This window comes from Cynocephalus volans, chromosome 6 (assembly GCF_027409185.1).
Source record: "Cynocephalus volans isolate mCynVol1 chromosome 6, mCynVol1.pri, whole genome shotgun sequence".
NCBI lineage: Eukaryota > Metazoa > Chordata > Mammalia > Dermoptera > Cynocephalidae > Cynocephalus > Cynocephalus volans.
Genome location: NC_084465.1, coordinates 95,063,525 through 95,091,278, shown reverse-complemented (window position 1 = coordinate 95,091,278; position 27,754 = coordinate 95,063,525). Strand labels below are relative to the sequence as shown.

General features: G+C 49.0%; 1 protein-coding gene across 1 annotated transcript; it reads left to right on the top strand.

Annotated features, from left to right (window-relative positions):
• Positions 1-863: 863 nt before the first annotated feature.
• Positions 864-11,662, top strand: IL9R (interleukin 9 receptor). Its single transcript, XM_063101062.1, has 10 exons — positions 864-951; positions 2,244-2,321; positions 5,342-5,455; positions 5,845-5,956; positions 6,065-6,243; positions 6,807-6,952; positions 7,445-7,646; positions 8,131-8,236; positions 9,464-9,548; positions 11,183-11,662. Exons 1-10 carry the CDS (start codon positions 864-866, stop codon positions 11,660-11,662), a joined length of 1,590 nt encoding a protein of 529 aa, XP_062957132.1.
• The last annotated feature ends 16,092 nt before the right edge of the window (positions 11,663-27,754 follow it).

Genomic DNA, 27,754 nt, shown 5'->3' with positions numbered 1-27,754 from the left:
ATTTGGTTTGTTTGCTGTTTTGGCAGGCTGCAAACTCTGTGTCCCCGAGGGGGCAGCAGCTGAACTCTGTTCAGGTTGTTCCACCTTAGTGGTGCTGCTTGGAGTTGGCCTGCACATTGTAGTTCAGGGGTCATCCAGAGATTTGGGTAGAGTTTAGAGACAGAATTTGGGGCTCTCCTCTCTGGATTTTTTTCTCTGCAGGATTTCCTCTCTCCCTATACAGCCCTGTGGTTACCATTTCTGGGGTCATGGTGTGGGTGATGTGGTTTTCTGATCTTAAGTTAGTAAATCCTGGCTTCAACAAGGTGGAAGGGACTCTGACAGAGAGGAAAAAGCTCTCTTGGGAAGGATGTGAGAGAAGGGGTGTGATGGAGTTTGGATGTGTTGTCCCCTCCAAAACTCATGTGGAAATTTGATCTCCAGTGTGGCAGTGTTGGAAACTGATTGAGTCATGGGGGCGGATCCCTCATGAATGGATTAATGCTTGCCCTGGGGGAAGGGGGATTAATGAGTGAGTTCTCACTCGATTAATTCTCGTGAGAGCTCATTGCTTAAAAAGACTCTGGCACCCTCTCTCTCTCTCTTGCTTCCTCTCGCCATGTGATCTGCTTGTACCCACCGGCTCCCTGCCACTTTCCTCCATGAGCAGAAGCAGCCTGAGGCCCGTGCCAGATGCAGCTGTCCCAGAATCGTAAGCCAAATAAACCTCTCTTCTTTATAAATTTCCCAGTCTCAGTTATTTCTGTTATAGCAACACAAAACGAACTAAAACAGGGTGGCTGAATGGAGTATAGAAATACATGCTTGTACAGATACGACGGGGCCAAGCTGGTTAGAATTTAAGTGTCAGAAAGAAATGTGCTATGTCCCTGGTCATTGCTAGGGGGTTTCATGGGCTCGATCTCTTCATGGGTCCGGCATTCTCAGCCTTCAGAGAGCTGCAGTTCTGGGGTATCCAAACCTCACCCAAGATATTATGGTGCACAATACACACAGAAGCACACATACATGCACGTACACGCTCACATATACGCATGTGTATACATGCTCTAGCATATACACATCAACACACTCATACACGTACATACACATTGAAATATGACCTTATTTGGGACCCCAAAGAACATAAAGCTTATAAATACATGAAAAGATGCTTATCATGACTAATAAGGAGTGAAAATTAAAATTACATTGAAGTTTCTTTGCCAGTCACATTGGTGACAATTGAAAGCACTGACAATGTTTGAGGGTTACAGGCATTCTTGCATTGCTGATAAGAGCAGAACCTGGGGCAATATTTTTGTAGCGCCACTTGGCAGTACCTATTGATAATGTAAAAGGCTAACCCTGAGACCCCACTATTACACTCCTAGCAAATTTTTTTACAGAAGTATTCATTCTGTTGATTAGATGTCCGTGCCCAGAATTGTTCACTGTCTTCATTTAAAATAGCGTATATAGGTGACAATCCGAATATCCACTGCAGGGATTATTGCCCACAGTACGTAATGCCATTGGAGGCGTGAGGTAGGTTTTTACATCCTGCCCTAGAGAGATGCTGAAAGCAGCCAGGGGAAAACCAAGGCTGCAAAGCCAACTGCACAGTGTGATGCTATAAAAAAATATGCATTTGCTCAGGTGAATTTAGAAAGTGTCTGGAGGGGCATGTGCCTCGCTGCTCCTAGAGGCTGCCTCTGCAGCAAGATAAAAGGGGACTCCCAATTTAAAAAATTTCCTTCTGTATTGTTCGTTTTCCTTTAACTGAGTCTGCATTACTTTTATGTTTAACACCCTTTCCACCCCAATGCTCACAGATCACCTTAGGTGGCTGAAGGTGCCAGCTGACCTGCACCTCTGGTCTTGGAAAAGCCCGCAGGGGACAGTGTCACTGTGCTGCACCTGGCCAGGGTCCTCGCCTCCTGGGGCTAGTTTAACGCATCTCAGTGGTGTTTTTCGGGAGGGACACAGCAGATGCTCCTTTGCCAGTTAGTAGGCAAATCATTAAAGTCCACATTTGGCAACCCTCAGTGTCACGGGGAAAGGAAGGTTGTCCCACCTCACTGTTCCCTGGCTTATGATTAGTGGTGACAGTCACTTCTCAGCTCTGCTCGGGACAGCAACTCTGCGTCGTGCTCGTGGTTTCAGATGTGGGCGGCCCAAGTCAGCCTGTTCTGTGAGGCTTCCGTCACCGGGTGCAGCACTTATCTCCTGAATCAGGCTGAGGGGCTTTGCTGTGCACCCAGGGACAGTCGGGTGGCAAGCCACCTCCAGGTTGGGGTGCCTCACACTTGCGCTGGGACTGGGCAGATGCATTTGGGAACGTGAGTCTATATCTTGGGCTTCCCAACCTCTCAAGTCAGCGTGAACTTCAGGGGGCAGAGAGGGATGAGTGGCCTTCCGTCCCCAGGCCCAGGGAATAGCCTGGGAAGTGTGGTGTTTGGGAACACCTTGCTGGTTTTACCCCCTTTGGGGTCCAGGCCTTGGGCATCTGTCAGGGATGGCAGAATTTGCAGCACTGACCATAAGAATTTCAAACTAATTTCCAGGCCTGTAAGGAACATGGGTGTCATCGTGGCCACTGTGGCCACGCTCCAGCTCAGTAGAGGGCAGGGCACTGAGTTTGTCAGGCTGAGTTTCTGATTATGGAGGGAGATTTGCTTTCTTGATGATTAAGCTGAACTTTGTGGGGACAAGGGCGACTGGTCATTCTTGGGTCAGGTGGACTCAGCTGTGGTGACCACAAGGTGGAGTTGAGGTCTAGGCCCTGGGGTTGGTAAAGCCCCTCTAAACTCCCAGGCCTTTTGGGGGCTTCAGGGCAGAAGTGGAGCTGGGAGGATGGGATGCCCACTGGAGCTGTGGGTGGGGCAGCAGCTGACGGTGGGATTCCAGGTGTAGGAGGGGAGGGTTCGTGTTGGGAGGGGCAGGTGCAGGGGGGCTGGGGAGGGCAGCAGCACACGGGGCTCCTCACTGAGAGAGCGGCCCCCTCGAGAGAACTGTGTCCACAGCCCCACTCCAGCCCTGTACCCTGTGGATCCAGGTGCTGCAAGGACACCATCCAGATGGGCCTTGCAGCGGGTATCTGGTCTGCCTGGGGAGGTGATTGGGGAACTGGGGGATAGGGGAAGGCTTTATGAAGGGAGAGGCATGTGTCTGGGGAAGGAAGCCAAGCGGAGACAGTGTGGAAGGAGGCTGGGCACAGGTTGTGGAGCAGAGCAGTGGGGGTCCTGGAGGGAGCTCCCTAGTCTGCCCCCCCCACCCCATGCCTCCCCGTGTTCCTGGGACCACTGTCCTCACCCTCTTGCCCTCTGCCCTGGGTCTGTGCCCTTGGCCACTCAACACCTCTGCAGCGCTGGCCCGTCTGGGTCCAGCCCTGACCTCCACCGTGCTCTCGCCTGGGGTTCCCAGACCTCTGCACCACAGGTGCAGGTGCAGGACCCTCCCTCCCCTCTCAGAGCGTGTGGTGAGCACTCCTCCCCTGCCTTATCTGTGCCTTCCCTGTGGGTGCTGGGCCTCTGTCCGTCTGTCCTGCTGCCTGCTATCCACACCTCCTGTTAGCATCTCTGTGGGCTGGCACCTTTTCCAGGACCAGAGAGCACGTAGGTGTGGGTGTCTGCACCTGCTCTGATGGCCTGGCCCAGTGTCTGTGGTCATGGATGGGGGTGATCCTGTCTCAGAAATGTCCCATCCCATGTCTGAAGAGCCCTGAGGAGAAAGAGGCCAGTGGTGCTGTAGGTTAGGGGGTAGCTTGGGTTCTGCCTGTGGCTTCATCCCATTTATAAATCATTTGTGGTGCCTTCTGTGGGACGTGTGCTGAGGGGTGTCTCCCAGGCACTGCTCTTGGGAAGCTCGCAGGCTTGTGTGGGAGCTGGGGGGACACATGCCAAGAACAGAGGCGCCAGGTATTGGGCGAGTCCCTGGTCTCTCTGGGCATGTTTCCTTGTCTGTAGGAGGGTGGTGACCCACCCTACACAACCTATCAGGTGTCGTTGGAAGCGTTCTGTGTAGAGGAAAAGCAGAGACCTTCCCCCCCAGGATGGCCACATTGCCGTGTGGCTGTACCCAGCTCTCGGTGCTCTCCCAGGGTGTGTCCTGGCCCCTACTTTGTAACTTTCAGGTGTCCCATGTGGGTCCTGACCTACCACCCCCCTTCCCTGTCTAGAAATGGCCCACAACTCGGAGCCACCCCACTCCCTGCTCTCAAGTCGTCTGTTCCTAGCTTAGCCTGAGGTCAGGCTGGCCTGATTCTGCGCAGACCCTGGGGACTGGGTCAGCTCTCAACCGGGAAGCGGCTACTGTGCCTGAGCTCTCCCAGGTCCTGGTGCCCACTCTGACCCTGACCTCACACACCCTGAGAGCAGCTGTCTTCAGGCTGCTTCCCTGTTCCCTCCTTTCCAGTAACTGCTGCAGAAGGAAACAGACGTGCCACAGTCCCTCATGCTGTGGCTGGTGGTGCCAGGCTGCATGCTCCACTCTAGGCAAGGGTGGGGTGTTCCTGATCATCAGTCTTAACAGGGGTGTGTCTTGTGGGTACATGAATAGGGGTGGGTGGGGTGGGGGTGGAGTAGGACCTGCTGCTTGCTGAGGGTGTATGGGCTCCTCGAGGGCGGGCATGCTGTGGTCTGTGAGCGTGTCTACTTCGTTTTCTCCTCCTTGTCACTGATCAGGTTTGCGTAACCAGGCTGGCCCTGCTTCCTGCTGAGGGGCTATCGGTGGCAGCATCTGGAGCTGCAAAGGGGATGAGCAGGGTCAGCAGCCTCACCACACCCAGGCACTTCCTGACACCAGCCAGCTTCTGCCCCCAGACATCCTGGGGCTCAGGCTTGCACTCCAGCTCCAAGAGCCTTGCTCTTCTGGGGGCACTTTCCTTTGCAGAGCACCTCAGAGCAGGGGTGAGACAGACAGAATTTAGGAAGTGCCATCTGTTGCATGGAATCCCACTGCCATCCACTTTCCTGGGGCAGAACCCTGGGATGGGTCTTTATTCAAGGGAAAAAAAGGGAGGGAGGATAGTAGAGGGTAGCCATGTGACCCTGGGCAAGGCACTCCCTCTGGGTGCCAGTCTCAGGGGAGCCTTCCAGGCAGATGCAGCTGACTCACAGTCCAGGACCCTCAGGAGATCTGTGTCTGAGGGCACGTCTTACACCTGCAGCCATGAGTCTTTGGTCAGGTCGAGTGACCTTGCTGAGAGCTTCAGCTTCCTATTAGGAAAGCTTGGACAGTGGTGCCCAGACTCTTTCACCAGACATGTGAGCGTGTGGGTGGTGATCCTCTCAGAGTGGGGGAGGGAGCCCGCCCCCCAGAGGGGGTGTCTGGCGCGGGACCTCAGCCCAGCCCCTTGCAGGTTGGACCTTGGAGAATAAGGCCCTGACAGGAGACACGGGCATGTGGCTCCTGATCTGCACCTGTCTGTGCACTCACGTCTGCCTGGGAGTCCCTGTCCCAGGGGAAGGAGAAGGTGAGGGCTGAACACTAGCGTCTGTGTGAGGTGGGTCAGTGGAAAACTAGGGCACAGGGGTGGGGGGACAGAGCTGTCCTCGGTCAAGCCCCTGGGGAAAGGTTTTGGCCCTAACTATGCTGGGGCCTGTCCTTCAGGGACAGCCTGGACCTCAGTCCCACTGACCCTAGTTTCTGCCACATCTCTTGATGACTCTCTGGGCCTGACTTGCCGCTATACCATGGGCCAGAGTTCATCCCCTCCAAGGCCTCCCAGCCCTGCCTGATCCCTGAATTCTCCTGGGATCATTCTCTGTGACTGCCCTGTTAGGGTGTCAGCCATCAGTCCCCACCCCCCTCCACTCTGCCCCAAAACACCCACTATGGGCTCCTGACGTTCACTGTTCCCAGGGCTAAGGGCTGGGACTTTCGTCTGCCTCACCAACTACGTCCTCAGGATTGATTGCCGCTGGTCTGCTCCAGAGGTGGACCAGGGCTCTGGCCCCTGGCTCCTCTTTACCAGGTGAGGATGGAGGGCCAGGCAGGGGGAACGAGGGCGGTGGGTCCTATAGCAGCGGCTGGTGCTGAGATGGTGCAGCAGCTCTTTGGTGCTGATACATGGCCTTCCCAGCAACCAGGCACCTGGCAGCAAGCACCCATGCGTGTTCCAGGGCAGCGTGTGCACCGTGGTGCTGCCGCCCGAGGAGATGCTGGTGCCATCCGACAACTTCACCATCACCTTCCACCACTGTGTCTCTGGGAAAGAGCAAGTCAGCCTGGTGGACCCCCAGTACCTGCCCCGGAGACATGGTGAGCAGGGGTGGCCAGAGACCTAGGTGCCTTGGCAGGAACATCTCGGCTGCGTGGGGGTTGGGGTCAGGCCCTACTTCCTATGATGTGCGTGGTCCAGTAAGTGTTCTCAGTCCCTGAGGAGTAAGAGCAAGGGCTGGGAACACGCTGGGCTCCTGGGAGAGGAGGGCCATGTGGTGACTGCAGGGGCGGGGTTTTGGCGGGGGATGAAGATGCAGGGCTGCACGTTGGCGCAGGGCTGCAAGTTGGTGCAGGGGCTGCAGTTTGAGTCACTTCAGTCACAGCAGGAAGGACCCCAATAAGACACTGGGAGGAGCTTCCAGCAGCTGATTGTGGAATAAAGGGGTTTGGAAACCACCTTGCTGAGCTGCGGGGGCCAGAGGAAGTCACTGCTGTCCTGTCTCACCTGGGGCTTTTCCAGACCAGTCTCCCAGTGAGGCCCCTGGTCTGAGAGGGCCTTGACCATGCCCCTTGGGAATCTTTCAGATCCCCTGTCCTGGGTGTGCCGACTAACATGCCCAGAGCCGTGGGGCTTGGCCTTACACAGCCTCACTCTGTTCCAGTTAAGCTGGACCCTCCCTGTGACTTGCAGAGCAATCTCAGCTCTGGCTACTGTGTCCTGACCTGGAGCATCAGTCCCGCCTTGGAATCGATGAGTGCGCTACTCAGCTATGAGCTGGCCTTCAAGAGGCGGGCAGAGGCCTGGGAGGTAATGCTCTGGTTGGCTTCCCGGGGGCCTCTCTGTCCCAGGGGCAGCATTCTGGGGCAGACCCTACACAGGGAGGTGTCAACTTGAATGATGCAGAGGGGAGGGGGCCAGAGCCACCTGTGTGTGCAGCACCCGTGTTTGCACATGCACGTGTGTGCTTGTGCACATGCAAGCAGGGTGTGCATGAGCACATGTGCCTGTGTCTAGGAGTGTGTGCGTGGGTGGCGAGTGTGCCTGTGCACGCGTGTGCCTGCCTGCATGACTGTAGTGAGTGTGCCTCTGTGCGCCCACGTATGCATGCAAGTGTGACGAGTGTGAAAACGTGCCTCGGATGTGTGTGTACGTGCAGGTGTGTGTGTGCTCATATGTGTGAGCGAACACAGGTGTGTCTGTGTGTGGGTGTGTGTATGAGTGTGTGTAAGAACAACTGTGCTTGTGGACTGAGGAGCCCAGCCTGCCCTCAGCACCTGCTGACTGTCCCCAACCCCACAGTGGGCCCGGCACAAGGACCACATTATTGGGGTGACCTGGCTCATCCTTGAAGCCATCGAGTTGGACCCTGGTACCACATATGAGGCCAGGCTGCGTGTCCAGATGGCCACGCTGGAGGATGGTGTGGCAGAGGAGGAGCGTTACGAGGGCCAGTGGAGCGAGTGGAGCCAGCCTGTGCACTTCCCATCTCCCCAGGGACGAGGTGGGTGCTGCCCAGCTGCCCCACTCCTGGGGTCAGGGCTGGGCCTCCTCTCCCCTGCTGATCCCACTCGCCACCCTTTCACCCTGAGGCAGTCATGCCCCGGGTGACCCCCTTCCCTGGAGGTCTGAGATGCATAAGGAGGAAACAAATGCCTGCCGTCCCTTGGGCTCCCTAGGAATCCGCAGTGGCGGCTGTCACCAGGGGCGAGTGTGGCCCTTGGCCTCACACCGGGGCTGACGCTTCTGCCCAGACATGACCTCTGCGAGGGCTGGGCTGACCCTGCACACAGCAGAGCCGGTTCCCAAGCCTGCCAGGAGGCCCAAAGGTGAACTTCAGCGGGTGCGACACAGACCTCTGACACCCGCCACACACTCTCTGCATGTGGCCCAGGGCACTGGTGCAGGCATCTTTGCAGTGCGGGTTCAGGGGGATTCCCCCCGGTGCTGAGACTGCTCACAGCCCTGGGCCCTTCCTCTTCCCATAGGCCCCCCAATCCCATCCTGGGGACGGCCGGACGGCACCCTTGTTGCTGTGTCCATCTTCCTCCTGCTGACCGGCCTGAGCTACATCCTGTTCAAGGTGTCACCCAGGTAGGTTGCCGAGGTGCGTGTGCACGTGTGAGTGTGTGCATGTGAACGTGTGGTGAGTGTGGCTTCAAGGACCTCCTCCCCCTGCCCCCACTGTCTGGTCTTGGATGGGTGTGGTTTTCAAGCCTCTGCTCTCGGCTGCAGGGGTTCTCAAGTTGCCCAGGGAGGGGGGGAACGGGGTGCTGTGGCCCCAACCAATCATGGGGTGACCCAGAGTCCCCAGGACCAAGTCACCTGAGGGCCCATCTCCTGCTCTGGAGGTGTCTGGTGTTCGCTCCTTTGTTCACACTTTCTAAGAAAATACAGTTTGGGGCATTTGGTGTGCCCAGGACCCTGTTCCTGACTCTGGCGATGCCACAGAGAACCAGATAGACAAGGGCCCTCCTTGAACAGGCTGCCATACCTTGTGTGCCACATGTCAGGTTGCAGGAAGCGCCTAGGGGCACGTCATGTAGCAAGAGGACAGGTGGAGGTTGGAGAAAGAGCAAGAGGGTGTGGGGAGGGGGGTGCTGGGTAGGGCCAGGCAGGAGGGTGCCCGCTTCTCCTTGGAGCAAAGGAAAGTGCTTGAAGAGGGTTAATCTGTGGTGCGAACTGGTTTATGTTTTGGGAATGGATTGTTGGCATGCAGGGGTCTGTGGGGACCTGCTGGGCAGCTGGTGGTGGTGTCCATGAAGAGGAGACCTGACAACCAGTGGGAAAAGTGGAGAGGGCGAGGTGGAGGCATTGCCGGCAGGGGGGAAGCTGGGCATGTGGATGGGCAAGATGTGAGTGGTGGCCCCTGAGGTTGGCAACTGGAGGGGCCACGCCTGGTGGCAAGTTGGTGATGTTGGTGGGAGGACGAGTGGGTCTCAGCAGGCAGGTCTGGTCTTTAGGGAGATTTGAGTGGGCCTGGGAGCCGCAGACCATGTGCTAAAGGCAGATGTGGGTGCTGGAGCTGCCGGCTGCCTCTGAGGGCTGAGGACCTGGCTGGACCCCCCCCACCGCAGCACACCCTGTAAAGGACATGTGTCTTGGTGCACAGAAGTTCTATGGGCCATTAGCCAGGGAGGCCACAGGGTGCCAACTTGGGTCTTGCCCTGAGGGCAGGTTTGGGGGCAGCAAGAGGGGAGAGTGGCAGCAGGATGGGTGAGGTGGAGGGTCATCCACTGGTCAGAAGGAGCTCAGGTCGCTGCTGTGACCTCAGGCTTTCTGGGTCCCCATAGGCCTCTGACTGTCCTCTCCTGGCCGCAGGGTGAAGAGGACCCTTTACCAGCACGTGCCCTCGCCAGTGGCATTCTTCCAGCCCCTCTACAGTGTGCACCATGGGAACTTCCAGGTGCGTGCAGGGCCACCGCAGGGCGCGGGGACACGTGTTGCCCACAGGTCTGGCCTGCCCAGGATGTGGGCTTTGATGAGGGTTGGGGTAAGGTAGGGGCCTCTGTCAGTGCTTCGTGGCTTTTTTGTATATATGGTGGGTTTAAATTTGCACTCTTGTCACAAATAGGCAAAAGAAGTTAGCTGTACTTTCTATTGCTGATTTCTTTCTGTTCTTGTCTCCAGTGCCACTGTCGATGGAAAAAATGTAAACCTCCTCTGGTTTGCAGCTGAGGTGAATGGTTAGTTTGAGGTTCAAACTGGGGCTGCCTGCACCCACCACCGGTCTCATCCCTTGTCCCTCTCGCCTCCTCCAAGGCCATCTGCGTCCTGTGGCCATGAGGAAGGGTCCCTGATGCTTGTGCTGTCTGTCCTTGGGGCCCTCACCGGCCCCAGACTCCTATTTGGGGGCTGTGGTGGAGTGCCTGGCTGTCCTGGTCCCCTGGGTAGCACACTGGCATCACAGCCAGTGAGGGGACTCTGCTTTTCCCCTTTGCCACGGGCAGTGAGAGCAACACAGAGGGTGGCATCTGGCCATTGTGCAGACCCCTCTGCTGGGTGGGATGAGCAAGGCTGGGGGAGAGGAGAAGCTCTAGCGGGTGGTCTCTGCTTCTGCCCTCTCAAGCCCCTTACTTTGGGCAAAGGACAGCAAGTGGTGCTCAGTTCCTCCCCAAGGTCTGGGCCAAGCTGATGCTGGCCTTCCCCAGGACCTCCCCTTCTGGTGGCCTGGGGCTTCCCGCCACCCTTTGTGGCACGGGTATCTCCTCCACACCGTGTCTCCAGCTTATTATGCAGGAAAACCCTTTTCTCTGTCAACGGGGAGCCTAGTTTTCAAGGTGGTTTTCCCAAAGCGGTGGATGTGACTGTCAAGAGCCCTGAGCAGCTGAAGGCAAAGACCCAGAGGGACAAGAATTGTGATTGACCCCCGACTGTGCCATTTAGTTGCAGACAGCCAGCCCTTCCGCTGTGGAACCATGGTGCTTGCCAGGGGTCACTTAGACCCTTGGGTGGTGGCCTGACACCATGAGTTTGCTTTCCAGGGATCAGCACAGTGATGGGTGTGGCATGTGTGGTGCATTTGGTGGAGGCCCCTGGTCCTCATGAAGGAACAGCTTCCTCTTTGGGGTGGGGTGCACAGAAGGTCCAGGGCTGCTGCTCTTAGCCCAACATTTTAAAAGGTGCCAGTCCCGAGACCATGTCCTGTCTTGCGTGTGAGTGTGTGTGTATAAGTGGGTTGGGGTGGGGATGTCCGGTCTCTGCAGCTGCTGAAAGGCCCCGGGACATCATGTTGCCAGGGATTTTCTCTGTCTTTGGCACCTATCACCCTAGTTCATGCTGCTGTGATCACCAGGCCCTGTGCTGGGAGGCAGTGAGGGGCCTGAAAGGACTCAGGGTCCTGTGTTGAGGCCGGGCTAGCACATGCGGAGGTAGACAGAATGTTCCAGGCACAGGTGCTGCTTGGCTTCTGGAAGTGGACGTCAGGGGAGCTTCCTGGAGGAGGCATAGAGGCTGGGCCTGCCAGGGGGAGGTCCCTGCTCCCAGGATGAATCCTGTGTATGCTCTTGACCCCTTCCCCCTCCCTGTGCTCTGTTCCAGACCTGGACAGGGGCCCACAGAGCTGGTCTGCAGCTGAGCGAGGACAATGTTGTCACCCTACAAGGAGCCTCAGAGTCCGGCGTCCAGGAGGCCATCGCACTGCTCACCTACGGCCCGGCGCATTACCAGCAATCCTCAGGCCTGGGGGAAGAGGGCACCGGCCTCCCCGGGACCCCAGGCTCCAAGGACATGCTGCCAGCTGGGAGTGTGGAGTGTGGGGGACAGACTCCTGTTTACCTGCCACAGGAGGACTGGGCCCCTGCGTCCCCCACCAGACTGGGTGCCCCAGACTCAGAGGGTGGCAGCAGTGACTACTGTGCCTTGGGCTGCTACGGAGGATGCAGCCTCTCAGGCCTCCCAGGAAACACTCAGAGCCTTGGGACCACCCCAGCCTTGCCCTGTGGCCTTTCCTGTGACCTGCAGGGCCCAGACACCTGTCTGTGTGGGAGCTGTTTGCAGTCAGAGGCGTGGGCTACATGAGGAACTACTGGGCACCGTATTCCCTTCTATCCAAGCAGACAGTGGGCTCAGTCCTGGAATTTCTAGAGCTCTGGCTTAGGCAGCTACATTATGTCTTTTTTGGGTAAAATGAATTAAGACCTCTGGAGCTGACCCTTGGCTGGGACAGCATCTCCTGCAAAGGGGCACCTATGCAGTGATCAGAGGTCCCTTCTGGAGGGAGACAGGAGGCTCCTCCTCCCCCTCTGTGCAGCACCCTCCCCCAGGACCCAGCTTCCCCCTCCCCTCCTGGCTTTGTCCCTGACCTCCCTGAGAACAGCTGTGTGCCCACAGCCTGTTTTGTCTTCATGGCCTTAAAGGGCCAGCCTGGGCCCGGTGAGCACAGGTGAGATGCCATGACCAGGTGGTGCACCCTCTTCGGTGCCTTCCTGAAATGGAAAGGGACATATTGGCTCCTCCGAACTGTCGATGGCTGGGAGGAGGGGCCAGGAGAAATATGAGGGCTGGGGTTAGGCCAGCCCTGGGCTTTCTGGACTCCAGGAACAGCAGGGTGGAGGCTTAGTTACCAGGTCCAGGGAAGCCGACCCCCTGCCTCTCCTGTCCTCATCCTCCCTCTGGCACCAGGGGACTGGGTGCTGAGGCCAGAGCTCCCAGACAGTCAGGGCTGGAAGTGACCACGCCACAGTGGCCGTGGCCTATGCAGGGCCCTACTTGCACCCCTCGCCTGGTTGTAGGGTGGGCTTGGGGAGGCAGCTGTGGTCTGGGGAAAGGCTGGTGGGTAGAGCAGAGTGTGCCTGCATTAGTTTTCTAGGGCTGCCATAACCAAGTGCTATAGACCAGGTGGCTTAGAAATTTGTCATCTCACAGTTCTGATGTCCAAAAATCTGGCCCAAGGTGTCAGCAGGGCCACGCTCCCTCTGAAGGTGCTAGGGTTCCAGGCTTGCTCCAGCTTCTGGTAGTTTATTGGCTTGTGACAACACAGCTTCAGACTTTATATGCCATCTCTTTTGTGTTTCTGTGTCCAAATCCCCCCTCTTTATAAGATACAATCACAGGGAATTAAGGCTGACTGTAGTGACTTCATCTTATCTAGATCATCTGCAAAGACACTATTTCCTTGTCAGGTCACATTCATAGGTACCGGGGGTTAGGATTTCAACATATGAATTTTGGAAACAATTCAACCCATAACAGTGTCCCTGCCTCTGTCAGTGGTCTCCACATTCCTGCTGGCCCCTGGTACCATGACCCCTCCCAGGATACCACCGGCCCTTCCTGGGAGCCTCAGGAAGGTCACAAGAGGGCCTGGCCCCTGGGCTCGAGGCTGGTGCTTGAGAGAGAGATGGTGCTCGAGGCTGATGCTCGAGAGATGAGACCATCCTGGGGTTAGGGGTGCTAATGTTTTGAAGGTAGAATAAAATGGAGGCCGGTCTGTCTCTGGGTGCTGAGTCATGGGGGACATCTGTTCTGGGAGCTCCCATGTTCCTGTGGCCTGGGAAGAAAGAAGTACTTGCAGCCAAGGCCCTCAAAGGCAAAAGCCTCTTCTGGCATCTCTCCTGCCCTGCATGCCTGTGGAGCCCCCGAGGTTTTGTGGGGAGCCCCAACGAGATCCCTGCTGGTCAGTGGGGGAGAGACAGGCCCCAGAGTGTACCTTCAGCATGCAGAGAGTGGGACAGGGTGTACCTTCAGCATGCAGAGAGTGGGACAGGGTGTACCTTCAGCATGCAGAGAGTGGGACAGGGTGTACCTTCAGCATGCAGAGAGTGGGACAGGGTGTACCTTCAGCATGCAGAGAGTGGGACAGGGTGTACCTTCAGCATGCAGAGAGTGGGACAGGGTGTACCTTCAGCATGCAGAGAGTGGGACAGGGTGTACCTTCAGCATGCAGAGAGTGGGACAGGGTGTACCTTTAGCATGCAGAGAGTGGGACAGGGTTTATCTTTAGCAAGCAGAGAGTGGGACGAGTGGTGTGGATGGAAGCAAGGGGCAGGCATCCTCAACTTTAACCAAGTATAAAAATACTAGCATGAATCCACTTCCTGGAGCTGGCCTCAGGGGACGCCTGGGCTGGTGTGTTTGTAAGTGTCTGAAAGGCTCATGAGGCTTCATGTGGGACCTGGGCCACCTCATGACCAGACAAGTGACCTCCACAGCTGGGACACCTCTCCTGTGTGGCCTGGATACATGCTCATTCCCTGAGTGGCACCTGGAAACCTGGCTCTGGGCTGGAATCTAAGTGGTGAGTCACTAGGGGCCACATCTGTTAAGGGCTTTTTGCTGCATCATCCCGTGGTGACAGGCAGAGGGGCAAGAGAGCTCGAGAACAAGAGAGAGAGAGAGCGGGGAGGAGGGGCAGGTGGTGAACTTGCTTTTATAACAAAGCCACTCCCGTGATAATGACATTAATCTATTTATGAGGGCTTTGCTCTCATGACCTAATCCCCTTTTATTAGGCCCCATCTCCCAACACTGATGCATTGGGAATTAAGTTTACAGCATATGAACTTTGAGGGAAACATTCAAACCATAGCATTCCACCCTGGCCCAAAATTCATATTCTTCTCACAGTGCAAAATATATTCATTCCATCCCAATATCCCCAACAGCCTTAACTCATTCCAGTACAAACTCAAAAGTCCAAAGTCTAGAGTCTCCAGTGAATCAGATACTGATGTTACTCAAGGTGCAGTTCACCCTGAGGCAAATCCCTCTCCAGATGAGAACTTGGGAAATTAACAAGTTATGTGCTTCCAACATACAGTAGGGAAAGGCATAAGATAGACATTTGAATTCCAAAAAGGGAAAATAGGAAAAAAAAAAAAAAAGAAAAAGAAAAAAAAAAAAAAGGAGTAACTGGTTCTATATAAGTTCAAAACCCAACAGGGAAAACAACATTAATTCTTAAAACCAGAGAATAATCTCTTTTGACTCTATGTACTGCATCCTAGGCGTTCTGGGGTGGGGGTCAGGCCCCCAAAACCTCAGGCAGCCCTGACCCTATGACTTTGCTGGGCTCAGCCTGTGAAGCAGCTCTCATGGGTTGGAGTCTTGTGCCTGCAGCTTTTCTAGGCTGGAGTTGTACACTGGTGGCCCTGCAGTTCTGGGGTCTTGGGGGCTGCCTGACTCCCATGGCTCCTTGCCCTAGAGGGAGCTCTCTGCAGTGGCTCTGCCACTGTGGCAAGTCTCTGCCTGGGCCCCCAGGCTGTCCATAACATCCTTTGAAATCTAGGTGGAGGCTACCATGGCTCCACAGCTCTTGCATTCGTGTGTCTGCAAAGTCAACACCACACAGATGTCTCCCAGACTTATACCACTGTTCTCTCTGGAACTGCAGCCTGAGCCACATCTGAGCCTGCTTGAGCCACAGCTGGTGTGGCCAAGGAGTACTGTGTTGAAATGTGACAAGCAGAGTCCTGAGGCAGCCCTGGGCAATGAGCACATGAGGGGTGCCCCAGGCCTGTCCCTGGAAACCATTTTGCCTTCCTAGAACTCTGGGCTTGTGATGGGAGAGGGAGCTTCAAAGATCTCCGAAATGCCTTTGGGGTCATTCTCACATTACCTTGATGAATAGAACATGGCTTCCTTCTATCTATATTAATCTCTTTAGCAAATAGTTGCTTGGCCAAACCCTTAATATTCTCTCCCAAACATGCTTTTTTATTTTTTACATGACCAGGCTGAGCGTTTTCCAAATCTTTCCATTCTACTTCCATTTTATTTATAAATTCTGTCTTTAAATCATTTTTCTCTTCTTTCATTTTATTGTAAGTGGCCAAAAGAAGACACACAGCCCTTTGAACACTTTTCTGCTATATATTTCTTCTGCCAGTTATCTTAGTTCTTCGCTTTTAAGTTCTGCCTTCCACAAAGTCCTAGGACATGGACACAATTCCAGCAGTTCTTTGCAACTATGTAACAAGTATGGTCTTTACTCCAGTTTCTAATATCTTTTTCCTCAGTTCTGTCTGAAACCTCATCAGAATAGTTTTACTGTCAATATTTCTACCAACATTCTGATCACAACCACTTAAGTAATCCCTAAGAATATTTAGGCTCTTCCTATAGCTCTTGTCTCCTTCTGAACCCTCACCAGAATTGCTCTATTCATGGCAATCTAGGCTTTTCCTATTTGCTCCTCCAAATTCTTCCAGCCTGTACCCATTACCCAGTTCTAAAGCCATTTCCACATTTTCAGGTATTTGTTATAGCAATGACCCCACTTCTGGTACCAATTTTCTGCCTTAATCTGTTTTGTGCTCCTATGTCAGAATATCTGAGACTGGGTAATTCATGAAAACCGGATTTTTTTCTTAAAGTTCTTGAGGTTGGGAAGTTCAAGGCTGAGAGGCCTGCATCTGGCAAAGCCTTTCTTTTTGCATTATTTCATTGTGGTAGGCAGGGAGAGAGAGAGAGAGAGAGAGAGAGAGAGAGAGAGAGAGAGAGAGAGAAACACCAAACACACTTTTATAACAAAGCCACTCTCACAATAACTAACCCACTCCTGAGATAATGACATTAATCCATTAATGAGGGAGCGCCCTCATGACTTAATCACTTCTTATTAGGCCTCACCTCCCAACACTGTTGCATTGGGGATTAAGTTTCCAGCACATGAACTTTGGGCACATATTCAAACTATAGCATATGGATGCACCACATTAGTTTGTCCATTCATCTGTTGATAGATATTTGGGTTGTGTTTGCCTTTTAGCTATTGTAAATAGTGCTGCTATGAATATTTGTGTACAAGTTTTTGTTTAAATACCTGTTTTCAGTTCTTTTGTGTGTGTATCTAGGAGTGGAATTGCTGAATCCAATGGTAGTTCTATGTTTAGCTTTTTGCGGAACTGCCAAACTGTATTTCACAGCAGCCGCATCATTTTATATTCCCATCAGCAATGTTCATTTTCTGCACTTCCACACCAATGCTTGTTAGTTTCTGTGGTTTTTTTTTTTTTAACTGCCATTCTGATGGGTGTGAAGTGGTATCTCATTGTAGTTTTGATTTGTATTTTCCTGATGGCTAATGGTGGCGAGCATCTTTTTATGTGCTATTTGTATATCTTCTTTGGAGAAAAGTCTCTTTAAGTCCTCTGCCCATTTTTTACTTAGGCTGCGTGCCTTTTTGTTGTTGGGTTGTAAGAGATCTTTATGTATTCTCCATACTAGACCCTTATCAGATTCATGATTTGCAATTTTTTCTTCCATTCTGGTTTTCTTTTCACTTTCTTTATAGTGTCTTTTTATGCATGGAAGTTTTTAATTTTGGTGAAGTCCTCTCTTTCTAGTTTTCTATAGAATTCTTAATTCTTTGTACTTCCACTATTTTCTATCAATAATATTTGGAAAATATACTTCCGAGCCTATCTAGTTTTTGATTGGGAGAATTATGCCTGACAATTTCTCATGATCCAATGAGAATCTTAAATGATTTTAAAATTAATTTCTGTTTAATAGGACATCTTTGGCAGGACTCAACTGTCAGTGGTATTGTCAAAAAAAATTACATATTTATATACACATTGATGGATTTTGGACGTGGATGGCACCATTGCACACACAATAAGCACCAGCACGAAATAGGCGCCAGCCTCGTCTTCCGCTCCAGCACCAAGCCCCTCCCCGCTTCCCTTGAGGAGAAGCCTCCTGACTGAGAAACAACTTTCTGGCTTCCGTGAGGACGCAGTTCTCCACTCAGTTACATCAACCTAATGGTCCCTCCCCCCGTACATTTCGCACCCAAAGGCTAATATAAACTCTCGCAAACCCATTGTTGGGGCTGTCCCCCATTTTCAGGGCAGCCCGGGGCTGTCCTCCATTTTGAGTACAGCCGGCAGATTTCTTTCTTTAGTAAAGCTTGAAGGGTAGCCGGCATCTCGGCTCACTGTCTTTCACACATATACCAACACCTGTTCTACATTTGGATAAGATTGTTCTAAGCAAAATTTGTGAATCAGTTTTGCTTTTTGTAAATCAGAGATGTTTACTAAAAATATCCTTTCTCCTGTTAAAGAGACAGAACTTGAATGCACTTTAGTCTCCATTTCATAGTTGAAATCAGCATGGCTATATCTCCTTAGTTTTCATGTGACTATTTCCCATAGTAACTGAAGCTTTCATCTGGTGATTCATTTATTTCTAATGTCTTTTCTTGATTTCATATTTAAAAAGTATTGGGGTGCAGAAAGCTGTTAGCCCAAATAATGGTGCTTTGACATGCTAAAATACAGAAGTAGCCTCAAGGTCTCTGCTCCCCACCCCCCCATCTCTCAATCCTCTGTGTTCAAAGCACAGGATGAAACTGGTCCCGTATCTGCATAAAAACTAGACCCACCAAAGAAGAAGACAATGACCTCTGGTCCTTTCCCTAAATTTCATTAACTTAAATTATATCGCAAGAAGGCAGACTGGAGTCTGTTAACGTTCCTGGACTAACTTTTCTCACAGACCATTGTCTTCTGTTTTGGTCTCATTCAGTGTTTTGAAAAAAATCATTTACTAGCGTTGTCTGCCCTGTGGGTCAAATAGATTTTGCCCCAGGCCTTTGTATGGTCTCCAGCCCACTGAGTGCCTCTAAAAGTGATTTATTCCCACACCCTCATCTTTCCCTTCCCCACGACAAAGGGTGTATAAACATCTGTACCCTCCCAGGAAATTGGGACATCACTGTCTTGTGATTCTCCCATGCATTCCCCCTCCCAGGAAGTTAAAATAATAAAATTTGCTGTGCCTTTCTCCATATTATCTCTGTTTATGAGTAGATTTTTCAGAGAACCTTTAGGGGGTTAAAGGGGAAATTTTCCCTTGGCCCCTTACAGAGATATTTATATGTCTTGTTAAAGTTTTACATTGATCAAAAAGTTACTTTATCTCATTCATTGTAAACAAGGAGATGGGCTTTCTTTCTTTTTTTTTTTGTGACCGGTAAGAGGACTGCACCTTGGCTTGGTGTCGCCCGCACTGCGCTCAACCAGTGAGCACACCGGCCATCCCTATATAGGATCCGAACCCGCAGCAGGAGCGCTGCTGCACTCCCAGTACCACACTCTCCCGAGTGAGCCACGGGGTCGGCCCAAGGAGATGGGCTTTCTAATAAGCATGCTGATTTATTTGATGCCAGGAGTTTTTGCTGGAGACCTTTATTAACTATTTCTCCTGTGTTCAAAATATCATTTAAAAAGCACCAAAATGCTTTTGGTTTCCACATTGTGTATATCTTCATTGGAGATTGTGTATGTACGTATCTATTAGTATTTGGTCAATGTAATTTTGTGTGGGAGGTACCCCGGTCACATTGTTCCTGCTTGTCAGTAGGTACCCTATGTATTTATAAGGTAGTTTGGAGAACAGAGATGAGAATGTCCCATGATTGTTGAATTCACAGAAAATGTATGTATACTCTTTGCCATATATATTTTTTAAAAGATGACCGGTAAGGGGATCTTAACCCTTGACTTGGTGTTGTCAGCACCACGCTCTCCCAAGTGAGCCAACTGGCCGTCCCTATATAAGGATCCGAACCCGTGGCCTTGGTGTTATCAGCACCACACTCTCCCAAGTGAGCCACAGGCCGGCCCTCTTTGCCATATTTTAAAATGTTATCCTATTTATATTAATAGAAGCCAAAGTTTGACATAGTACGATTGTGAACTGAACAAAGTACACAGTTTAATCATTTTGAGGGAGGGGAAGTAATAGCTTCTGCCCTGTTTTACACCTGCCACAAGAGTCCATTATCGTGTGTCTGGCTGGAGCATTTTAATATCAAATCATGTTTCCAATTTATTAGGCTTTTCTAAGCTAGACTGTGTTCATTTTTCTTTCCTTTCTACATAGTCAATAAAGTTTTCTTCTATTGTTATGACAGTATATTTAATATGATACTTTATGATATGATATGTTTGTTCATGATGGGCTACTTCTGTCATAATATTCTGTCATAATACTTCCCCCAATATTATCATAGAGCAGATGCTTCTTCTGTCACTCTGAAATGGGCTTTGTGGAGAGAGACATCCTCTTCTTTTCTTTATCTCTGCTGGTGACTCTCCTTGTGTCAATACACTCCAGTGGATGGTGGACCATCTGCATGGTGGTTGTGGCATCTAGCCTCTTTTGTGGCAGCCATGGTTATTGTGGTGGCTGTGGTGGGCCATCCACATGGAGGTGATGTTTTTGGCATGCTTCTTGGGACTGGCGATGTGCCTGGTTGTGGGAGGAGAGTCTGGTCCTCTTCTTCATGCCTCAGGTCCCTGGATGGGCCCTGAGGTGCTGGCATGGTGTGCCTGGTTGTGGGAGGGGGTAGGTGACCAGCTTTTTAGAAAGCAAACCCAGGGCACAGCCACAGAACAAGAGAAAATATAATAAATAAGTTTACACATATGTGTTATCACTTTAACAAAAAACATGTAAAGGAGGCATGTATTTAGAATTATATATTAGTCTGCATTATTTAATTTTTTGTGTTACAAATGCTCTTATTAAAAACAGGACTAGTTAACAGTGTCAGTTACTAGTAATTAATAGTATGAATAATTAAACAAGCAAGTGTTTGAAAAAATTTAACAATGTTTTTAAATAATATTTTATATTAGATTAGTTTTAGAGAGTTTAGAAATTGGGAAGAAAGTGCAGAGATTTCCTATGTTCTACTTTCCTCTGTTATTGTATCAGTAGGTATCAGATGTCTTATTAACATCTTATGTCATTCATCATAATTAGTGGACAAATATTCATATGTTATTATTACTAAAGCTCTTATTTTCTCTGGATTCCCTTCATTCTGCCTCTTCTGTCCCAGGATCCCATCCAGGATCCCACACGACATCTAGTTGGCATATCTCCTCAGGCGCTTCTTGGCTGTGACAGCTTCTCAGACTTTTCTGGTTCTGATGACCTTGGCAGTGTTGAGGAAGACCTGTCAGGTATTTTGCAGATTGTTCCCCATGGGAGTTACTTGGTACTTCTCTTGCAATTAGCCTGGGGCTAGGTGTTTTGGGGAAGCAGATCATAGTCTCTTCATGCTCTTAAGGTACATTATCGTGTTAATATTAACTTTGATCACGGCTGAGGTAGTATTTGTCACGTGTCTCCACTGGGAGATTACTTTCCCCATGAACACAGTGTGTGTGTTCTTGTGCAGGAAATCGCTGTGCACAGCCTGCATCCGAGGAGTGGGGAGTGGCTCCACCTGCCTGACGTCTGCGTGTCTGCATCAAGCATTTGGACTTCTTCCGCATGAGATATTTCTGTCCAACCTCATCTGTTTATCTACCTAATTGTTTATTTCCAGCAGTGCAGCCTGTGTAGTTTAGCCCTGGTCCCTCTCCAGTTCTACAGAACCTTCTTGCTCGACTCATTCCCACTTTGTCCAGTGGGAGCTCCTTTTATTGTCTCCTGTTTTCCTTTGACATAATTCTATGTTTCCCTCAATTCCTTATTTTCTGATACTGCACAGTTACCATGGCTCATATATTTACTGTCCCTGTCATAGTATCAGCCGTTTCTTCAAAGAGCCCCTGTTCCTTTTATTAGAGAATGGTTTAGAAACTTACATCTGGCTAAACGTGCCCATTGCATCTTGACCCTCACAACTGAAAATGCAAGGAAATGTGTGTGTGTATTCTAACCTGCACAGACACACCTGATTATGAAGACTTCTGTGTGCAACACATGTGTACTTATTAAGCTAAACACAAGTGTTGACTCATGTCTCTGATCAGTGGTCTCTGATTACCACAACTACAGGGACCACTGTAGCCTCCCCCTGCTTATCTGTGACTTCCCACTTTAACAGTGAGGAACCTGGCTCCCACCTGCTGCCATTTATCTAATTCATTGTTTCATTCCAGATTACTGGCTGTGACAGAGCAGGGAACATCCATGTGGTGCCTGCCCCGAGTTCGTGGTGTAGGGCTCTTGAAATCCTTATAGTTTTCTGAGGAACAGGGGTGCCAGGAGCATCTTTAGTTCTTTTATTTTATTTTATTTTATTTTTTTAAAAGATGACCGGTAAGGGGATCTTAACCCTTGACTTGGTGTTGTCAGCACCACGCTCACCCAGTGAGCAACCGGCCATCCCTATATAGGATCCGAACCCATGGCCTTGGTTTTATCAGCACCACACTCTCCCGAGTGAGCCACGGGCCAGCCCAGCATCTTTAGTTCTAACAATTGGTTTTGACCCTGGTTCCTTCCACAAAGTTCCTAAATCCCTTGGAATCTCCTGGGCTGTAAGAATGTCTTTTGTTCTAGTAAGGACTCTTGGTGCCTCCTGGGCAGCTTCAGGATGAGGAACGGTCACCAGAAAGATCAAGCCACAGTTAGGAGCTTGGAACTTCTATCTTGACACCCCATCATCTGGAGAGGAGAGGGGCTGGAGCTCGAAGTAATCCATTTTGCCTAGTTGATGAAAAATCCCTCAAAGGTAGGGTTCAGAGAGCTTCTGAGTTGCTGAACATATCCATATGCAGAGAGGGTGGTGCACCCGAACTTCATGGGGACAGAAGCACCTGCACTGGGGAACTTTCTGGACCTTGCCCTGTGTACCTTTTCATTTGGCTGCTCAAGTGTGTCATTTATCACATGCTTCGTAATAAGCCACTGTCTTAGTCTTATCAAGTGGCTGTGAAAAAGCACCTTAGACTGGGTAATTGATAAACAACAGGGACTTCCAGTCAAGATGGCGGAATAGACGGTCCCTAGCATCAGTCTCTCCCACATATCAACCGATTTAAACTATAAAAACATAACATCAAGTGCATATGGAATGGGGAGACGTCCAGCGTGGGAGGCAGAAGCTCCGTGGAGACCACATGCCCTGCGGAGCCACTGTCGCTCGATCCAGCAGATAGGCTTCACTGCCGCCACCCGGCTCCATTCCCAGCCCAGCCCAGTGCGCACAGAGTGGGGAGATGTCTGGCAGGGGAGGCGGAGGCTCCACAGAAACTACACACCCTGTGGGGCCGCCACTGCGTGATCCAGCAGGTAGGCTTCACCGCAGGCACCCAGCTCCATTCCCTGCCTGGCCTAGTGTGCACAGAGTGGGGAGATGTCTGGCAGGGGAGTTGGGAAATCCACAGGGACCACACCACTGTTGCACGATCCAGCAGCCTGGCCCAATGCAAACGGAGCACAGAGACGTCCAGCAGGGGAGGTAGAAGCTCCGCAGTGTCCACACACCCTGTGGGGGGGCCGCCACCGCATGATCCAGCAGCAAGTAGGCTTCACCGCCGCCACCCGGCTCCATCCCAAGCCCGGCCTAGTGTACACGGAGCAGGGAGACATCCAGCAGGGGAAGGGGAAGCTCCGCAGAGACCACACGCTCTGTGGTGCATCTGCGCATCCCAGCAGCCCAGCCCAGAGCCCACAGAACAGGGAGAAGTCCAGCACAGGAGGTGGAAGCTCAGCAGAGACCTCACACCCTGCATACCACCCCGTGACCCAGCAGCCCGGCAGTGTCCAAGCTGAGCAGAGAGGTGGCTCCCCAGAGAGGCCCAAGACCTGAGGCAACCACACATGCAAGGCACTAGTGGCCAACTGAGCAGTCACTGAGGTAGCCATACCAAATTGGCAACCACAGCAACATCTTAGTCAGACAATAGTGTCAAACCTGTGGACTGTGAAACCCCCTGCCACAATGAATAAACATCAAAGAAAAGATACCAGAAATACGAAAAATCAAGAAAGTACACCACCAAAGGATAATAACTCTCAAGATCTAGATCCTATAGAACAAGAAGCCCTTGAAATGACTGACAAGGAATTTCGAGTGATAATTCTAAGGAAACTGAATGAGATACAAGAAAACTCAGCTAGACATCATGATGAAACGAGGAAAAGTATACAGGACCTGAAAGAGGAAATGTACAAGGAAATCAATGTCCTGAAAAATAATGTAGCAGAACTTGCTGAACTGAAGAAGTTATTCAGCGAAATAAAAAACACAATGGAGAGTTTAACCAGCAGGCTTGTCGAAGTTGAAGAGAGAACCTCTGAACTTGAAGATGGGCTGTATGAAATAACACAAGCAGACAAAAAAAAAAAAAAAAAAAAAAAAAGAAAAGAAAAAGGAATCAAAGGCATTGAAGAAAATCTGAGAGATATCAGACAACCTTAAGTGCTCAAATATCTGAGTCATGGGTATTCCAGAAGGGGAGGAAAAAGGAGATTGCATTGAAAACATATTCAACAAAATAGTGGCAGAAAACTTCCCAGGTATAGGAAAAATCACAGATCTTCAGATCCAGGAAGCTCAACGATCTCCAAATGTATTCAACCCAAAAAAGTCTTTTCCAAGACATGTTATAGTCAAATTGGCAAAACTCAAACACAAAGAGAGAATCTTAAAAGCTGCAAGAGAGAAGTGTCAAATCACGTATAAGGGAGCCCCAATCAGACTAACATCAGACTTTTCATCACAAACCCTAAAAGCCAGAAAGGAATGGGATGATATATTCAAAATGCTAAAAGACAGAGATTGTCAGCCAAGAATACTCTACCCTGCAAGGCTATCCTTCTGAAATGAAGGGCAAAGAGTATATTTCTCAGACAAACAAAAACTGCGAGAGTTCACCACCATGCGACCACCCTTACAAGAAATTCTCAAGGGAGTACTGGGTTTGGTTCCTGAAAAATAACTACCACTGCCATAAAAACCCAATAAAAGTCAAAACCCACTAGTATAATAAAAATGGCATTCATGAAGAGAAAACAAACAAACAAAAAGGCTATCTACAACCCAAGGAACCAACAAACACAGAAAACAAACAGTAAATCAGAAAGCAAGGAACAAAAGACGCCTAAGACAACCAAACAATAATCAATAAAATGCTAGGAATAAATCAACACTTTTCAATAACAACTCTTAATGTAAAAGGCTTAAATTCCCCAATCAAAAGACATAGACTGGCTGACTGGATTAAAAAGGAGGACCCAACTATATGCTGCCTTCAAGAGACCCATCTCACCCATAAAGACTCACATAGACTAAGAGTGAAAGGATGGAAAAAGATTTACCGTGCAAACAGAAAAGAAAAACGAGCTAGAGTAGCTATTCTTATATATGATAAAATAGACTTTAAACTAATAATTATAAAAAGAGACAATGAGGGACACTACGTAATGATAAAAGGATTGATCCATCAAGAAGACATAACAATCATAAATATATACACACCCAATGTTGGAGCAGGCAGATTTATAAAACAAACTCTATTAGACCTAAAGAAGGAAATAGACACTAATATACCATAATAGCAGGGGACCTGAACACCTCACTGTCAATATTCGACAGATCATCTAGGCAAAGAATCAGCAGAGAAACACAAGATCTAAACAATACTCTAGACCAATTGGACATGGCAGATATCTACAGAACATTCCATCTAACAATCTCAGAATATTCATTCTTCTCATCAGCACATGGATCATTCTCCAGGATAGATCACATATTAGGTCACAAATCAAGTCTCAACAAATTCAAAGAAATTGGAATTATCCCATGTATTTTCTCAGACCACAATGGATTAAAATTAGAAATCAATAACAAACAAAATTCTGGAAACTATACGAACACATGGAAATTAAACAGCATTCTACTTAAGGAAATATGGGTCCAAGAAGAAATCAAGCAGGAAAAAAAAATTTATTGAAACTAATGAAAATAATGATACATCATACCAAAACCTGTGGGATACTGCAAAAGCAGTACTAAGGGGGGAATTTATTGCATTAAATGCTCACCTCAGAAGAATGGAAAGATGGCAAGTGAACAACCTAACACTTCACCTTAAAGAACTAGAAAAACAAGAACAATCCAAACCTAAAGTTAGCAGACAGAAAGAAATCTTTAAGATCAGAGCAGAACTCAATGAAATTGAAACTCAAAAAATAATACAAAAGATCAATGAATCAAAAAGTTGGTTTTTTGAAAAGATAAATAAAATTGACAAATCATTAGTATGGCTAACAAAAAAAAAGAAGAGAGAAGATTCAAATAACAAAAATTAGAAATGAAAAAGGTCATATTACTACTGATTCATCTGAAATACAAGGAATCATTCGAGACTACTATAAACAACTATACGCCAATAAATTTGAAAATCTGGAGGAAATGGATAAATTTCTGGACACACACAAGCTCCCAAAACTGAGCCACAAAGACGTAGAAAATCTGAACAGACCAATAACAATAAAGGAGATTGAAGCTGTTATCAGAAGGCTCCCAACAAAGAAAAGCCCAGGACCAGATGGATTCACAGCAGAATTTTACCAAACATTCAAAGAGGAATTGACACCGATTCTTTACAAACTATTCCAAAAGATTGAAACAGACGCAAATCTCCCAAACTCATTCTATGAAGCAAACATCATCCTGATACCAAAACCAGGTAAAGATATAACCAAAAAAGAAAACTACAGGCCAATATCCTTGATGAATATAGATGCAAAAATCCTCACTAAAATACTAGCAAACAGAATACAGCAACACATACGTAAAATTATTCACCATGATCAAGTGGGATTCATCCCAGGGATGCAAGGTTGGTTCAACATACACAAATCAATAAATGTGATACACCATATTAATAAAATCAAACACAAACACCATATGAGCATCTCTATAGATGCTGAAAAAGCATTTGATAAAATTCAACATTCATTCATGACAAAGACCCTCTATAAGTTAGGTATAGATGGAAAGTATCTCAACATAAAGTCATATATGATAAACCCACTGCCAATATCATCCTGAATGGGGAAAAGCTGAAAAAGCTTTTCCTTTAAGAACAGGAACTAGACAAGGATGCCCACTCTCACCACTCCTATTCAACATAGTGTTGGAAGTACTAGCCAGAGCAATCAGAGAAGAGAAGGAAATAAAGGGCATCCAGATTGGAAAAGATGAAGTCAAACTGTCCCTGTTTGCAGATGACATGATCCTATATATTGAACAGCCTAAAGCCTCTACAAAAAAACTCTTGGAGTTGATAAATGATTTCAGCACAGTAGCAGGATACAAAATCAACACACAAAAATCAGAAGCATTTCTATTCTCCAATAGTGAACATGCAGAACGAGAAATCAAGAAAGCCTGCCCATTTACAATAGCCACCAAAAAAATAAAATACTTAGGAATTAAGTTAACCAAGGAGGTGAAAAGTCTCTAAAATGAGAACTACAAACCACTGCTGGGAGAAATCAGAGAGGATACAAGAAGATGGAAAGATATCCCATGCTCTTGGATTGGAAGAATCAACATAGTGAAAATGTCCATACTACCCAAATTGATATACAAATTCAATGCAATCCCCATCAAAATTCCAATGACATTTTTCTCAGAAATGGAAAGAACTATCCAGACATTTATACGGAATAACAAAAGACCACGCATAGCCAAAGCAATGCTGAACAAAAAAAATAAAGCTGGAGGCATAACACTACCTGACTTTAAGCTATACTACAAAGCTATAGTAACCAAAACAATATGGTACTGGCATAAAAACAGACACACTGATCAATGGAATAGAATAGAGAATCCAGAAATCAACCCACACACCTACAGCCATCTGATCTTTGACAAAGGCACCAAGCCTACACACTGGGGAAGAGACTGCCTCTTTAGCAAATGGTGCTGGGAGAACTGGATATCTATATGCAGGAGAAAGAAACTAGACCCATACCTTTCACCATACACTAAAGTCAACTCAAAATGGATTAAAGAATTAAATATACACCCTGAAACAATAAAACTTCTTAAAGAAAACATATGAGAAACACTTAAGGAAGTAGGACTGGACACATACTTCATGAATACAACCCCAAAAGCACAGGCAACCAAAGGGAAAATAAACAAATGGGATTATATCAAACTAAAGAGCTTCTGCACAACAAAAGAAACAATTAACAGAGTTAAAAGACAACCAACAGAGTGGGAGAAAATATTTGCAAAATATACATCTGACAAAGGATTAATATCCAGAATATACAAGGAACTCAAACAACTTTACAAGAAAAAAACAAGCAACCCAATTAAAAAATGGGCAAAAGAGCTAAGTAGGCATTTCTCTAAGGAAGATATACAAATGGCCAATAGACATATGAAAAAATGTT

Coding starts and splice junctions, on each gene's coding strand:
- IL9R (XM_063101062.1), top strand. CDS start 864: ATGTCCCTGGTCATTGCTAGGGGGTTTCATGGGCTCGATCTCTTCATG. Junction 7,647..8,130: donor CCCATCTCCCCAGGGACGAG/GTGGGTGCTGCC, acceptor CTCTTCCCATAG/GCCCCCCAATCCCATCCTGG. Junction 8,237..9,463: donor CTGTTCAAGGTGTCACCCAG/GTAGGTTGCCGA, acceptor TCCTGGCCGCAG/GGTGAAGAGGACCCTTTACC.